This window comes from Drosophila santomea, chromosome 2L (genome assembly GCF_016746245.2).
Source record: "Drosophila santomea strain STO CAGO 1482 chromosome 2L, Prin_Dsan_1.1, whole genome shotgun sequence".
Lineage (NCBI taxonomy): Eukaryota > Metazoa > Arthropoda > Insecta > Diptera > Drosophilidae > Drosophila > Drosophila santomea.
In genome coordinates, this window is record NC_053016.2 from 1,173,281 (window position 1) to 1,187,255 (window position 13,975).

The 13,975-nt window shown below is 48.4% G+C and overlaps 6 protein-coding genes across 7 annotated transcripts; 4 read left to right on the forward strand and 2 right to left on the reverse strand.

The window, feature by feature from the left end:
• Positions 1–327: 327 nt before the first annotated feature.
• LOC120447703 (integrator complex subunit 14) lies at positions 328–2,265 on the forward strand. Its single transcript, XM_039629235.2, has 2 exons — positions 328–964; positions 1,022–2,265. Exons 1-2 carry the CDS (start codon positions 424–426, stop codon positions 2,242–2,244), a joined length of 1,764 nt encoding a protein of 587 aa, XP_039485169.1. The 5' UTR covers positions 328–423; the 3' UTR covers positions 2,245–2,265.
• Positions 2,266–2,413: 148 nt separating this feature from the next.
• On the forward strand, positions 2,414–3,144 carry LOC120447712. The gene is made up of 2 exons (XM_039629247.2): positions 2,414–2,840; positions 2,905–3,144. The coding sequence occupies exons 1-2, from the start codon at positions 2,478–2,480 to the stop codon at positions 3,082–3,084; spliced, it is 543 nt and encodes a 180-aa protein (XP_039485181.1). The 5' UTR covers positions 2,414–2,477; the 3' UTR covers positions 3,085–3,144.
• LOC120447691 (phospholipase A-2-activating protein) lies at positions 3,082–5,829 on the reverse strand. Its single transcript, XM_039629224.1, has 4 exons — positions 5,553–5,829; positions 4,625–5,491; positions 3,938–4,567; positions 3,082–3,879 (listed from the first exon to the last, which is right to left on the reverse strand). Exons 1-4 carry the CDS (start codon positions 5,708–5,710, stop codon positions 3,168–3,170), a joined length of 2,367 nt encoding a protein of 788 aa, XP_039485158.1. The 5' UTR covers positions 5,711–5,829; the 3' UTR covers positions 3,082–3,167.
• Positions 5,830–6,296: 467 nt separating this feature from the next.
• Positions 6,297–6,888, forward strand: LOC120458448 (zinc finger matrin-type protein 5). Its single transcript, XM_039646093.1, has 3 exons — positions 6,297–6,468; positions 6,526–6,660; positions 6,719–6,888. The coding sequence occupies exons 1-3, from the start codon at positions 6,339–6,341 to the stop codon at positions 6,868–6,870; spliced, it is 417 nt and encodes a 138-aa protein (XP_039502027.1). The 5' UTR covers positions 6,297–6,338; the 3' UTR covers positions 6,871–6,888.
• Positions 6,850–9,088, reverse strand: LOC120458447. Its single transcript, XM_039646092.2, has 4 exons — positions 8,303–9,088; positions 7,876–8,075; positions 7,200–7,813; positions 6,850–7,061 (listed from the first exon to the last, which is right to left on the reverse strand). The coding sequence occupies exons 1-4, from the start codon at positions 8,918–8,920 to the stop codon at positions 6,898–6,900; spliced, it is 1,596 nt and encodes a 531-aa protein (XP_039502026.1). The 5' UTR covers positions 8,921–9,088; the 3' UTR covers positions 6,850–6,897.
• A 290-nt stretch (positions 9,089–9,378) lies between these two features.
• On the forward strand, positions 9,379–13,963 carry LOC120458947 (RNA-binding protein 5-B). 2 transcript variants are annotated; one of them, XM_039646808.2, is made up of 12 exons: positions 9,379–9,665; positions 9,726–10,169; positions 10,222–10,450; positions 10,510–10,579; positions 10,809–10,882; positions 11,212–11,289; positions 11,349–11,475; positions 11,589–11,825; positions 11,881–12,351; positions 12,409–13,201; positions 13,262–13,511; positions 13,573–13,963. In XM_039646808.2, exons 1-12 carry the CDS (start codon positions 9,547–9,549, stop codon positions 13,687–13,689), a joined length of 3,009 nt encoding a protein of 1,002 aa, XP_039502742.1. In that variant the 5' UTR covers positions 9,379–9,546; the 3' UTR covers positions 13,690–13,963. The 2 variants fall into 2 exon arrangements, with proteins under 2 accessions (XP_039502742.1, XP_039502744.1); XM_039646810.2 differs by lacking the exons at positions 9,379–9,665; positions 9,726–10,169; positions 10,222–10,450; positions 10,809–10,882.
• Positions 13,964–13,975: the final 12 nt, after the last annotated feature.

Here is a 13,975-nt window from a genome sequence, read left to right on the forward strand (position 1 = left end):
CTAGCATCCCAAATCGATTGGCTGAGATGCTTGTTTGTCCCAATATAATCTTATTCATGTAGAGGCAATTCCGGGAAATTTGATTAAAAAGTGAGTAAATAAATCAATTGAGCAGTTTGATTACTTTTGGGAACATAAGTGTATTCTGTTATACAAGTTCGCTCACTGAGTAATTTGATTCATAATTATAAATATTACATTTAAGCAAGAGTTTGCGGTAAGCGACTAGAAAATTCAACACTTGAAATATTTGAATTTCAGCTTGGCGCCAAATCATGGACAAAAACATTCACCTTGAACAAGAAACCGTAGTCGCTTCGCGGCGAATGGCATTTCAGCTGGAGCAGAAGAAGAAGATGCATAAATAACAAAAATTACCGAAAACATAAATAAAGCGCTAAATCCGTTCAATTAAGCTACGAAATGCCGACTTTAATAGCGCTGGATGCATCGCTATCGATGCTGCGTCCCGTTCCGGGAAGGAATGAGCACACCTACCAGTCGTTGGCCACCAAGGGCATCCAGCATCTGCTGGACAATCTCACGGCGGCCGGCAAAATGGAGCACGTTGCTCTGCTTTCCTACTCCACAACGGCGGAACTGAAGGTGGACTTCACCCGGGACTACGACCAGGTGCGGCAGGCGGTCAAGAAGGTGGAGCCCGTGGACAAGGCCTGCCTGATGAGCATGCTCAAGGCGGTGGTGTCCATAATGTCGCCGTGGGGCAACCAGAACATCCTGCAGGTGGTGGTCTTCACGGACTGCGGCCTCGGTTTTGGCAACACCTCGATCACGGGCTTCCTGGAGGCCTACACCGGCAAGGAGTCGGAGCCGGAGTTCAGCTTCCTGAAGACCCTGGCCAACTACAACCTGAACTTCATCTGCCTGGGCCTGCACGGCGATCACTACTTCACCAGGGGACTGGCGGTGTACCAGCAGCTGCTGGACACGGTCTCCCTGAAGGGTGAGCTGCATTCTATGCATTCCATTCAAGTCCCTAATGCTAAACCTATACTTCCAGGCCAGCTCTTCATGACAAAACCCGCCAAGAGCGGAGATGCAGTCGAGGGAAATCCCAATCCCAACCCGAACCCCAGCCACAAAAGCGAATTGGGTCGCACTACGGTCTTCGAACTAATTGAACGTCTCTGCGAAGCCAGCTACAAGAGTTCCGAGGTGACTCTAAAGTGTGGCAGTTACTTCCGCATGGAGGCACCTGTTTTGCTCTGGCCGCCGACGGCTCCGTATGAGCAAAAGTCCCACATCTTCGGCCGAGAGCCCACCATTCGCCACACAGACCAAAAGATTGAGGTGTGTGGCTTCCTGGCCCTTTCGGACATTGGATCACCGGCCACCCTGAGTCGTCACTGGGTTCTTCCCAAAGTGGAGCGGGAGAAGAGCGGCGGCAGTCGAAGATCCGGCAATCTGGTTGCAGCGGCCAAGCCACCAAAACTCAATCTGGATACCAGCAATCCCAACTACGAGCTGGACAAGCTGGAAGCCGATATCAAGGAGTTTTACGCCAAGGATTCAAAAGAAACGGAAGAAAGTGGTGACGACGATGTGACAATTGTTTTGAAACCTGGCCCTCAGACAGAGCAGCAAAAAGAAAACCTTTGCGTACTCCTTCACGGTGCCCTCAAAATGGAGAACATGGCCGCTCTGGTTAGAGTGGGGGATAAGTGGTACGGATTCATATATGCATTCACCGACAGCAAGAAGAAGTCAAACCTGATGCTTAACATACTTCCACCCGGCACGAATGTGATTCCCTGGCTGGGAGATCTGGAGTTGCTCGGATTCCCCGAGGACCTGGCACCCGGAGAGACAGCCAGCTTTCCGGTGCGTGCCGACCGAAGATCCTATTCCCAGAGCAGTGTGGTGTGGATACGACAGGCCAGTCTGCAGTCCGATGTCCAGAAGGTACTGCGGCACGCCAAGAAGATGCCCGACAAGACGCAGCATTTCTACAAGGAGCTCAATCGGATTCGCCGGGCTGCCTTGGCACTGGGATTCGTGGAGCTGCTCGAGGCACTGGCCATGCTGCTGGAGAAGGAGTGCGCCCATCTCAGCCTGAATGGAGCCAGCAACGAGTGCACCCTGCAGCTGCAGCACGCGTCCACGGAGCTGCGAAAGACCTCGAACAGAGATATCAAGTCCACGATTATTCCGCTGCAGAAAGTGGGTGCATCGGATGCTGGCAGCACGGCTGCCACGGCTCCTGCTCCTGCATACATGTATTAAAACACTTTTTACGACATTTGACTTTAAGACTTTGTCTATTTTGTAGTAAGAAATGGTAAATACTGTTGAACGATATGGACATATATTTCTAATTTAAACTTTAGAAAACTCAGATTTCAATTAAAATCTAACGGTTTTCTGTGTCTACGGCTTGGCACTTTACAGCACTAGCAGCTTTGCGTTATAGTTATCGATGACAGAACCAAATAATTTTGGCCGTAAAAATAATAACAATGGGAAGTCCAGAATTACCTTCAGATCCCGGTCAAGAGGGGCTTCCAACGCCACCGGTTGACCATCCACGGGGAGGAGTGGAGAGCGAGGATGACGACGATTTGGATGCCTACGATGGCTACCAGCCACTCGCCTTGGATGAGGAGAACGATGCAGCGCATCCTGAGGTGGTTTCCAGGGAACCGGAGACTCCCTCTGCGGACAACGACGGGGATGTGGACCTGATGACGGCCCCAGTCACCCACGGAGACCCCAACATGCCTGCCATTGAGCCCGCTGACGTGGAGATCGAGAGACAAGTCTGGAGTGAGCCAAGACCAAGGGAACTCCAGATGGATCTTGATAAAACGCGAACAGAACAGGTAAGACCAGCATTCCTAATTGCATCTCCGAGATATTCTTGCAATTTCTATCCCGACACTTCAGATCCTCAAAGCCATGTCAACGATAACGTTACCCAACATCACAGTGCCGGATTGGGCGAGAGGAGTGCCCGAAGAGCGTTGGAAGCATGAGCTACTGGACCGGATTCACAGCCGACACCATCCTTCGGAACCCTCAACGTCGTCTTCTCGCGAGAGTCATCAGCATTCCAAGAAAGAATAGCGCTTGTTGTGTTTATTTAGAAAAAACTTTATCCAATAAATGTATAATTTAGAATGATCATCAAAACTTGGTTCACGGAGATCCTAGAACGCAGCCAGCAGGGCCTGGCCCACAGTATTCACCTTGCTGAAGTTTTCGCCCTGCGGAGTGTTGGTGAGTTCCCTCAGCTTGTCCATCACATAGTCCACGGACACCACCTGTGCAATGGTCTCCTGGCCGCACGAAGTGGTGGTCAGGTTGCCGATGGCCTGCATGGAGCGGTAGCACGCCTCCAAGTCCTTGGCCCACTTGAGCAGCTCTACCACACCGGAGGTAACCACATGACACACCTCCGACTTCGCCACGTTCAATGTCTGGGAGATTGTGAGGTTCAAATAGAAGGTGGACACGGCAATTTGCAGATTGGCACTGCCCGTCTTGATGGCTCCCACAAGGTCGATAATCTCCGGCAGACGCGACATCACATGTTGTCGGCCGGTCGCGTGGCTCAGGCTGTTGGCCAGGCAGCGCACCACCATTAGCTGGTTGGCTGCCGAGCCGGTCAACTGGGGGATGACGGTGCCCAGGAAATTGTGGCTGTTGTTCAGCATACTGAAGATGGGCTCATTTCGCACGGCCAGGCGAAGAATGTCGAGCACGGGGAACTGAAAGGACGCTGGCCACCTCAGCAGCAGGGTCAGCGCTTCAAGGGAGGTCAGATCGAGTTCGGGCGATTGTTCGGTGAGTTTGATTACGGCCAACAAGACTTCCTCACCCACTCTACCATCAGCGGGCCCCAGCTTGCCATTGAACTCCCTGCCAAAAAGAAGGAGGAATTAGTACATCTCAAGCTGGGGAAAATATCTCAACCCACATCATTTTCTCCAGCACCTTCTTCGTATCACACGTGTCGAAGGTGCGGTAGCTGCTCACGGGAAAGTGCTTGTCGCCAGATCGCACAAAGTTCACATCCACCTGCGACTGCGCATTGCTACTGGCTGTGGAGTAACTCGACGCTCCAGTGAAGGGATCCACATTGCCGCCACTCCTGACGTTGGTGTTGCTCGATCCAGGAACGTAGCGGGAGCCACCAGTAAATGGATCCTGATAGCCAGTTGGCGCCTGCTCCATCGTCACAGGCCCACTATTGGAGTTCTTCACAATAAAATTGGCCACCTGGTCGAGGTAGGCCTGTGGCAGGTTATTGCGATGGATGAAGGTCTGGGCCGCCTGCCACGGATCCTCGCCGCGGTTGTAGGGCAACTTGATGGGTGGCTCCGTGTCGGAGATGTCCACGTTGAACACAAAGTCGTACTCCTTGCCCTCGTGCAGTTTCTTGCCGGAGCTCAACTGCGTGCCTCCGGTTCCGCCAGTTACATCGCCATCCAGATTCCAGTTACCCAGCGTCCAGCTGTAGCACTTTACGGAACCATCGGCATGACGCACCATCTTCGTTTGACCCTCGCGCGTTCCATTGGACAGAAGGGCCTCCGGACCTGGAAGGCTGAAGACGGATAAACAGTTTTTATTATTCTTTAACAGAGATTCACTTGTAGCTTACTCTGTTTTTTTGATGCCTCCAATCTCCTCGTTAATCTGGGACTTCCTCGTTGCCACTTCCAAGTCAAAGGCTTTAAGGATTAATTCGCTGGCTTGTCGAGCAGGAACGTGGCTGAATACCCTCACAACACCATCGCTACAGCCGGTGACAATGTCCCCGTTCTGTAGGCAGGTTACAGACCACACAGAAATGCCTGGATGGAAGATAGGTGCTCCCAGCTCGTCGCCGGTAATCACATTCCACATACGCAACGTGCTGTCCTCGCCGCAGGAGACCACCACTTGGTCGTCCAGAGCCCGATTTCGGGCCATGGAGTAGATGTAATTGGTGTGCCCGTTCATCTCGCGAACGCACTCGCCATCCTCGTTCCAAAACCGGAGAACAGCATCATTTCCGCAGGAGAGCAGAGTATTCGCATCCAGTCCCATGACTCCCCGCACACAATCCGTGTGCCCCTTGAGCAGGCGCAGCTTCTCGCCCTTCGCGTTCCAGTAGTAGATGTTCTTGTCCGCACCCCCGGTCACATACTTCTGCTGCTCCTTCAAGGTGGCCACCGCCCAAACAGCCGCCTCGTGTCCCTCTAAAGCTAGGAAGGACACATCACCGGCCTCGGTGATGGTCCACACCCGAGCTGTCTTGTCCCAGCTACCGCTAATGAGACTTCGTGGCTCCAATCCTCCTGCGAGAGCACACACCGTGGACCCATGACCTTTGAGCGTAAGCAGGGGCACAAAGCCGTCCTGCTTGTAGATGCAGATGGTGGCGTCGTTGCTGGCCGTGCAGATCCACTGCTCCGACTCCAGGAAGTAGATGAACGAGATGAAGTTCTTGTGGTCCTGAAGAGTAAGGCTCTCAAAGTACTCATTCCTATGAGGATCGAAGGCAGTTTTAAGTTGGAATTCATAGCGACTAGGCCCAGCCAACTCACCCATTGGGCTTCCAGACTTTGGTGCTCTTGTCCCTCGAACCGGACAGAATGCTCTGGCCACCTTCCGGAGTGGCAGCTCCCACCGCCACCGCTCGCACATCCATGCTGTGGCCCAGGAGCTCGCAGCTCAGCTTGTAGTTGTCCAACGATGGCTCCATGCTTGGTGTCCTGGTCTTCCTGTGTTCCCGTTCCAGCAGCTCCGCTTAAAAATGTTACTTTGTTTGCCGGCTGTCAGCGATTTGGCGAAAAAATCTGCACACTCAGATAGTGGTGAGCCGATCTATCGGGTTAAGGTCAATAAACGATAGTTTCTGAATACGTTAAAATCTAATATTTTCAATTAAAAAATTTTAAGTATAGCTGGTATTGGAAAGTGTATTTTTTTTTTTTTTGTATTCCTCTATTCCTCTCGGGAACTTAGGGCTTCTACGAGAGCTGAATTTTTCGTATTAGTTTCAGTAATCGTTGTAAGTTTTTCGACCGATCTGGTGGTTACCCCGTGGTTAGCAGGTAGTTGCGCTATCCACTACACCACGAGACCCTAAAGTGTATTAAATATTTTAAATATTTAATTCTCTTCTACTTAGTAAATTCATTATTTTTAGATAGTTAAAATGAAATATGTAATCTTTATATATTAATTTACTGTTCATCAGTAAATACTGTGTATTTTTAAGGTAGTGTTGGTAAGCTTATCGATACCTAGAAACCTATCGAGAAAGGTTGTATTCCATTTGCCATCTCTACGCTTAAAAGTATTGTTTTATTTGTTTACATTTAGCAGCAATGGGGGGAAAAAGTTATTATTGCGACTACTGCTGTTGCTATTTGAAAAACGATCTGAATGTAAGGAAATTGCACAATGATGGTATTTCACACACAATAGCAAAGGCCAATTATATGAAGCGTTACGAGAGTAAGCTTTTTGGTGCACGATATCCAACAAAACAGATCTGATTTTTAAAAATTATAGATCCCAAGAAGATCTTGACTGAAGAGCGCCAGAAAACTCCCTGCAAGCGATACTTCGGTGGCTACTGCAAGTTCGACATGTATTGCAAGTATACCCACTACAGTGGGAAGGAGTTACAGGAACTGGAGAAGTTAGGTGCGTAGTAAAATGACGACTCAGATCGAAAGATATTTAAATATATAAAACATTTCAGTTCACGCTAAGAAGAGGACCAACTCACAAAAGAGAAATAAAGGCAAGAGATGGCCGTGGAAAACTCATCTTCAAAAGGGTTTACCTCCTTCTTTACAATCCATTAAGTCAGCCAAGCTCAAACAAACCGTCTTCGAGCTCAGCTGGGGCTAAATATATTTACAAAATGCACAATTAATGTCAAGTATTCAATATGCTAATTACTTTCTCCATGACGCGCGCCACCTTCAAGTTGATGCGCAATGTGCGAGCGTACTCATAGTGGAACGATTTCGGGGAATGCCCGCTTAAGTTCTCCTCGTCGGGATCGGCCAAATGCGCCAGCAGGAAATAGCACAGATGTTCTAAAAGAAAAAAGAATTAATTAACAACATTGACGCACTGTACAAACAGAAAACGCTAACGTTCAGTCAGACTTCTCTAATGGTTTGATTGTAATCCCTTTGGGGCGTACTTCGACCAATAGTTACATAGAAACCTACCTTGCTCCCCTTCCACGGCGTAGAAGAGCGGCGGGTTTCCGCCCCTCGCCTCGGATGCATTGATGACATTCCGTTTATGTGTACGGTTCTTCAGCAATGACTTACTGAGCTCCAGCCGTTCGCAGGCACGATCATAGTACTTGGCAAAGGCCTTCTCGTCCCATTCATTCGCATTAGCGGCCTCCTGTGTTCTCCTGTACACCGTTTCTCCCAACTCCCGCTCATCTATAGTATCTAGGATTGCCTCGGCAACAAGGAACTGGTTATTACGCACTGCCAGGTGCAAAACTGTGTAACCATCATCATTGGTTAGCAGAAGACTGTTCAAATCGATTCTACGCAGCAGTAGCTTAATGGACTCAATATTTATATTGTTTATCACAGCGAGGTGAAGAGCTGTATTTGAGTTCTCGTAGAGGTGATCGGTCATCAAGCGAGCGTCCAGGATAAGCGATATAATCTCGGTGTCCGTGTCGTTTGTCAACGCAAGTTCCAGACAGTCCTCGCCATCCGTGGTTAGTAGGTCGTTGATATCCAAGTTCGCGTGGCAGCACACAAATATCTGACGCTTTACGCCGTAAACATCGCCACTCAGTATTTGCTCGTGAATGGGTCTAAAAAATGTGCAGGTTATACATAAGCATCACTACGATGATCTCATTCAATGAATACTTACAGCAATCCTTCTTCGGACATTATGTGGGACTTTTTGAATTCGTTGGCCATTATAAGTAGAATCCGGTCCTTGTTGTTTCCGAGTATATAATTGTCCACCCGGTCTATGTCATCCGAGGTGATCGATATATCCGACATGTTGGAGTTGCGTCGCTCGGGGGTTTCTTTCGTGGATCGATTTTCTCCCGACTTTTGTGGATTCTGTAAAAAAAAATGAAATTCAAATCAATGGCCATAAAATCTTGTATATATTTCCATTCTTTTTAGATAAGGCTTAAGTTGTACAATCACATTTCTGTGTAACTTTACTGCGGAAATTGCAGATCAATATATGTGAACGTACTTCTTTCTATGTGTAATCTCTATTTTTGATTTCCTTTCATACTTGTGTTCAACCCTCTTTATTTCATCATGATAGTTATACTTACGGTAAACTCCTTTTTCTTCCTTTTCGTGATCACGGGTGTGAGCTGTTTCTCCTCGCGCTCCTGGAGCGCCATTTCAGCCGCTGATCGCTTAACCACTTGTGGCACGCAGGTGTTTCTCTTTCTTCCGCGCTTTTTAGGAACTTTGGTCGGTTCTAAAGGTGGTTCCAAAGGTGTTACTATAGGCGTGGAACTTTGACTGGCCATGTGGCTATAGGTATTTCCCTTGGTTTCGGAAGCTTCATTATTAATTTTGGTCTTATCCAATCCCGGGCTCCTGTCCTCTGTATCCCAATCCGTTTGCGTGGACGCGTCGACTTTTTGGACTCCACACGAACATTGTTTACCCTGATGCGAGATAGCGTTATCGCTATTATTACGCCCGTTTATCGCGTCGATCACCCGTTGGGTGAGGGCTTTGTCGGGAATTTGCATGAGTAATTTGAAAATGTCCCCGTAGACTGGCTGGAAGGACTTTCGCTGAATGTAGGTGGTGGCTCCCTGTGGCGCTGGCATCGATATTACTCGCTGAGCACCGACTGACTTGGCCAACAAGGGATCCGATCCACCAGCGACGACTGGTCGGATGTGCTGAGTTTTCGTCAATAGCACTTTCTTCATCGTGATCGCTGTTCAGTGCACTGTTCTGGTTTGCAATATTTCCAAGCGATAAGACTCTTCAGCTCGTGTTCGATTTTGGGGGGACTTCCAAGTTTTGGACGATCCAAAATAAAATAAGTTGGTTTTTCCCCAAAACACGCTGCACGGAATGGCAAGTGGCGGCACTCGCGCGCTGCTCAACACTCTTTCTAGAGATGGGCGATAGTTTTGGTGTGCAGTCCAAGCTATCTAATAATTTAAAGAACTAATTTAATGAATATATAAGAGCGTTGTGTTATTAAAATAATAATTTTATACCTCGATATTTGTGTACAACATTTTGAATATGCTGATAACATAAAATAAAGATATATATATAAACATTTACATATATTGTTTCAAATATATTCGAATGTTATAATATAGTTGCGGCCCATTTGCCATCTCTAGCTTCACCGAGCTTATCGATATTTCGTTGCGAATGGCAAATCAAAGTATTCTTGAGAAAAAAAATCCGGTGGTCCTCCATAAGGAAACCGGGATAAAACGATTAAAGCTAGCTAGCCAAACAGATCTTGGAGAGCTTCTGCATCGGGGCTCTCTTTCCACTCGTGCCTGCCTGTCGTCAAAGCCTTAGATAGTCGGCAATGGACTCGAGTAGTCGGCGCAGTTACTCTGGAGGAAGTGGAAACGAGGGAGGACGGGGCAACGACTACTACAGATCCAGGCCTGGGTCTCGATACAGTCGATCAAGGTCGCGTTCCCGGTATGGCAATCTTACTAGATTTACGCGAATGTGTAGATTAGTACTACAATTCCTTTTCAGTGAGCGGAACCGAGGCCATGGAGGATTCAGGCACCGGAATTCCCGCTCCCGCAGTCGGGATCGGTCGCCCGGGTTCAGGAACGATCAGCATCGCGGTGGTCGAGGAGGAGCTGGTAACGGTGACCCCGACCTGTACCACAACCTGATCAACGACGACTACAGGGATCAGGATGAGCGCAACTACAACTCCAGGAGTAACTTTGATAATCGTCAGTTCCGGAGACATGATAGCTTTGACCGTCGGAATCGGGACAGAGATGGCGAGAGTGATCGAGAAATAAACGACTATGAGTACGAACAGCGCTCCCGCGACTTGGGCTCACGTGATCGTAACTCTAAGGACAGGGACAGGTTTCAGAATAGAAGTCGCAGCCGGGAACATAGCAGACCCTGGAACAGGAACCACAATCACGACGACAGAAGCAGAAGCAACGAGCGGAACACGTGAGTATAAAGTGTATATTTTCTATACTTAATAATAAGCCCAATCATTCAGGCGCCATCGAGATCATCGCATGTATAACGGAGGTGGCAGGAATCGTAGTCGCGATCGAGATCGGGATCGGGAGCAAGATCGGGATCGGGATCGTGATCGGGAGAGAAGAGGCTCGTCGGATTATGACAGCGATGAAGGCCACATGCGCAGGAGCAAATACCGATCCACCACTGAAGCCCTTAATATTATTATAATCTTCGGTCTAACCAAGGAAATGACCAGAGCAGATGTAAGCTCAGAAGAAGAATGGCAAATGAAACTCCTCCAATTATACATTGACTTTTCTAGATTATGAGCGAGCTGATAAAGGTGAACATGGAGCCAGCCTGCATTCGCATTATCCGGAAACAAGGAACAGGTGGGTTACGAAATCACTGACTTTGTTCTTACAGCGCAGACGTAAGTAGGTTCAAAAAGTATGAGCGACTTGGCGCTAATGGAGGCGAAGTGAACAAGTACCAATCGAATTTAACCGGCCACATGAATCGAAAAGCATACAATACTCCACAAAAATGTTACAAACCTATCGAAACATTCAACATTTTTTGACGAAAACATTTTGTATCTGCTTCTATCCGAAAATTTAGATTCATCACGCGGTATAGCGTTTGTCGAGTTTAACACCGTTGAGGAGGCAAAGCAATGGATGGATATTACACAGGTATCAGCGCAATCGTCCAGATCCCCTTGAAACTTTGATCATCTGCAGCCAAGGTTCTTTCGCTGGCAATGATAATAAACAATTCCTCTCTGTTTAGTTTCCCTTGTCCAACTAAAAGTACCTCTAGTTGCAAGGAAACTAAATACGACAGCATTGTTTCATTAAACTGCCCAAGAAAGCCACTCGAGGAGATTGTCAGCAGCAAAAACTTCGCGTTACGAAACACAGAAGCAATCCGGTGACTGTGTAGAGTGTGAATGAAGGCATCCATTCGATGGGTTACTAATCCGCAACCTTTCCCTCTCATATTTCCATGTCTGGCGCTCCAGGGCGTTCTGAAGCTAAACGACGAGCGGGTGAGCATGCGATACAGCCACAAGCGCATTCAGGACTGGAATTGCAACAAGGTAGGAGCCTTCAAAGGATTATATTCTCTATGTAGAGTAATGTGTTTCGCTTGTTCCAGTGTGGCGTCTGCAACTTCAAGTTTAGATTCTATTGCTTTGTGTGCAAAACATCCCGGGAAGACAGCGAAACCACCTTTTCCTCCGGCAGCGAGGGCGTGGACGAAGTCAGCAGCATCCTCACCAAAAGTATACAAACCACATACACTCTGTTGCCATCTTGCTTTGTAGCTTCGATCGCAATGAGATCGAAGAAACCACTGACCGCCACGATTTCTCTACCACTTCCTCAATCCACGCAGAGATCATGCTACGCAACCTGGACGCCCTGACCAACGAAGAGGCGGTGCTCACGGCCCTCCAAAATCATGTAAAGGATCTGAGCAAGACGGTGAGCAAGGTGGTAATCAGTCGGGATTCCCTGACCCAGGCTTCGCGAGGAATTTGCTATCTTCACTTCGACACTCTCGTCGACTCGATGAATGTGCACAATGCCTTGACTTCGCTGGATCCTCCACTTACCCTAGACGACAGACTTGGTAAATGGCATTTAGGTGCAGTTTATAACATAAAAGTAATTACATTTTCATCCAGTGGCCATCACCTATTGCAACGACCTGGAGGAGCGCCAAGCATTGCCCAAGAATCCTAAAGCATTACCAGTTAAAGCCAACGATCCAACTGTCAAAGACGGGGACATTCCAGCGGTTTCTCCTTCAGGAGTGGGTGGAAAATATACTCTGGCCGATGTTCCACGACTCGCGGAATATAGTGCCTCCCTCTACGCTTCGAATCCCGCAGAGCACGCCCATTATGTCCAGTACTATACGGAATATTACACGGCAGATATAACCAAAAAGAACAGGGACTCTCATTTAACTGAAGCCAATTCCGGAGCAGCGGTTGCCCTCTCGGCCATCCAGCGCAAGCAGAAGAAGATGAGCAATATCGAGACCACAATCACAGCGGCGGCCACAGCTGCCGCACAGGCAGCGGCGGAAGTGAAGGCCACATTTGCTGCTCAGGTGGTCAGTGCGCCCAAGGGCAATGATGGAAAGATCTACCGTAAGTGGCCACATACTTGTGTTTGCTAGCACTTCATTATATTTGATTATATTGCAGCCGCTCCCGATGTGACGCAGTACCAGTTTGATGAGACATCCGGCTACTATTACGACAGTAGCACGGGTCTCTACTACGATGCCCACTCGCAGTACTACTACAACAACGAGACGGGTGCGTATCTGTACTGGGATCAGCGCAGGAGCACCTATGTGCTGGCCACGCCGGCCTCCACTCAGGCAGCTCTCCAGGAAGTCCAGGCCGACGCCGAACAAAAGGAGGAGGAGGCCAAAAAGGCAAAGGAGAAGGATAAGGAAAAGGAGGGCGGAAACAAGCACGACAAAGTCAAGGTGGCCAAGAAGATTGTCAAGGACATGGAGAAGTGGGCCAAGCAGCTAAACCAGAAAAAGGACTACACAGCAGTGGCCACCCCACAACCCATATTGGCAAACGAAGTACCCAGCACTTCGCGTGGCAATCAAGGCGGATATGCTGATGTGGGATTCTCTATTCTCGAGAAAAAGGAGCGGGGCAAGTTGAACGACTATGCGCCACCACCGGCGCTGGGTCCAATGAACAAGTTAGTAAATGCCTATGGCGGAACATCGGACTCCGAGGAGGACAGTGCTCCAAGTGCGCAAACCACACTGAGCTCATCGGGTGTTACCGGCGGCGGAGGAGGCGCTGAAGAGTCTGATTACGTGGACTTCCAGAAGCTTACGTGCCTGCTCTGCAAACGTGCCTTCCAATCGTTGGAAATCCTCCAGAAGCACCTGAAGATGTCCACTCTGCACAAGGAGAACCTGGCCAAGCTCAATCAACACACTGGAAGCAGCATCGAAGAGGCACTGGCGTATGTGAAATCGCGTTGTGTGGTGGTGTATATTATCATTAAATTCATTTTCATTCTCAGCTATCGAGATCGTGCCAAAGAGCGCCGGCTGAAGTACGGCGAGAGCGATCCTCCTCCACCAAATAGGAGCAGGGAGCGTTTCGAGCAGGAACTAAAGACACTGCAGTCGCGGCAAAAGCAGTCTACCAGCGCTGCTCCAGCCATGCCCATCAGTTCCAGCAACGTGGGCAGTCGACTGCTGCAGAAGATGGGTTGGTCGGAGGGCCAGGGATTGGGCAGGAAGAACCAGGGACGCACCCAGATCATAGAGGTAACTGAGGTGACTTTCAGCTATGAAATGGATTTAAATTAACACTTATGTGTTCCCTCAGGCTGATGGACGCTCCAACCATGTGGGTTTGGGCAACAAATCGGCACAGATGATACCGGGCAACGACTACAAATCCTACATAAAGAAGATGATGAAGCAGCGCTATGAGAATGCCTGAGATTATGATTTTAGTATGTGCAGCCGTTTCACATGTTCCATTTTAACTGAAATCGCCTTTTAGTTCAGCTTTTATTTTTGGCGCGAAAAGCTTAAATTATAATGAAGCTTCTTGAGCATTGGCTTTTGCTAACTGATTTGGTGTTCTTTTAAAATCAGCGAGGAAATGTGAAACCGGCCTTCTAGTTTGTAATTTATTTTTGGAGTTATCATTAAGCGAATTCAAATCCTTATTCGAATGTACAAAATAAAACCTAAAGTTGAAAAGTTTAAAAGGTTTCGTGTTG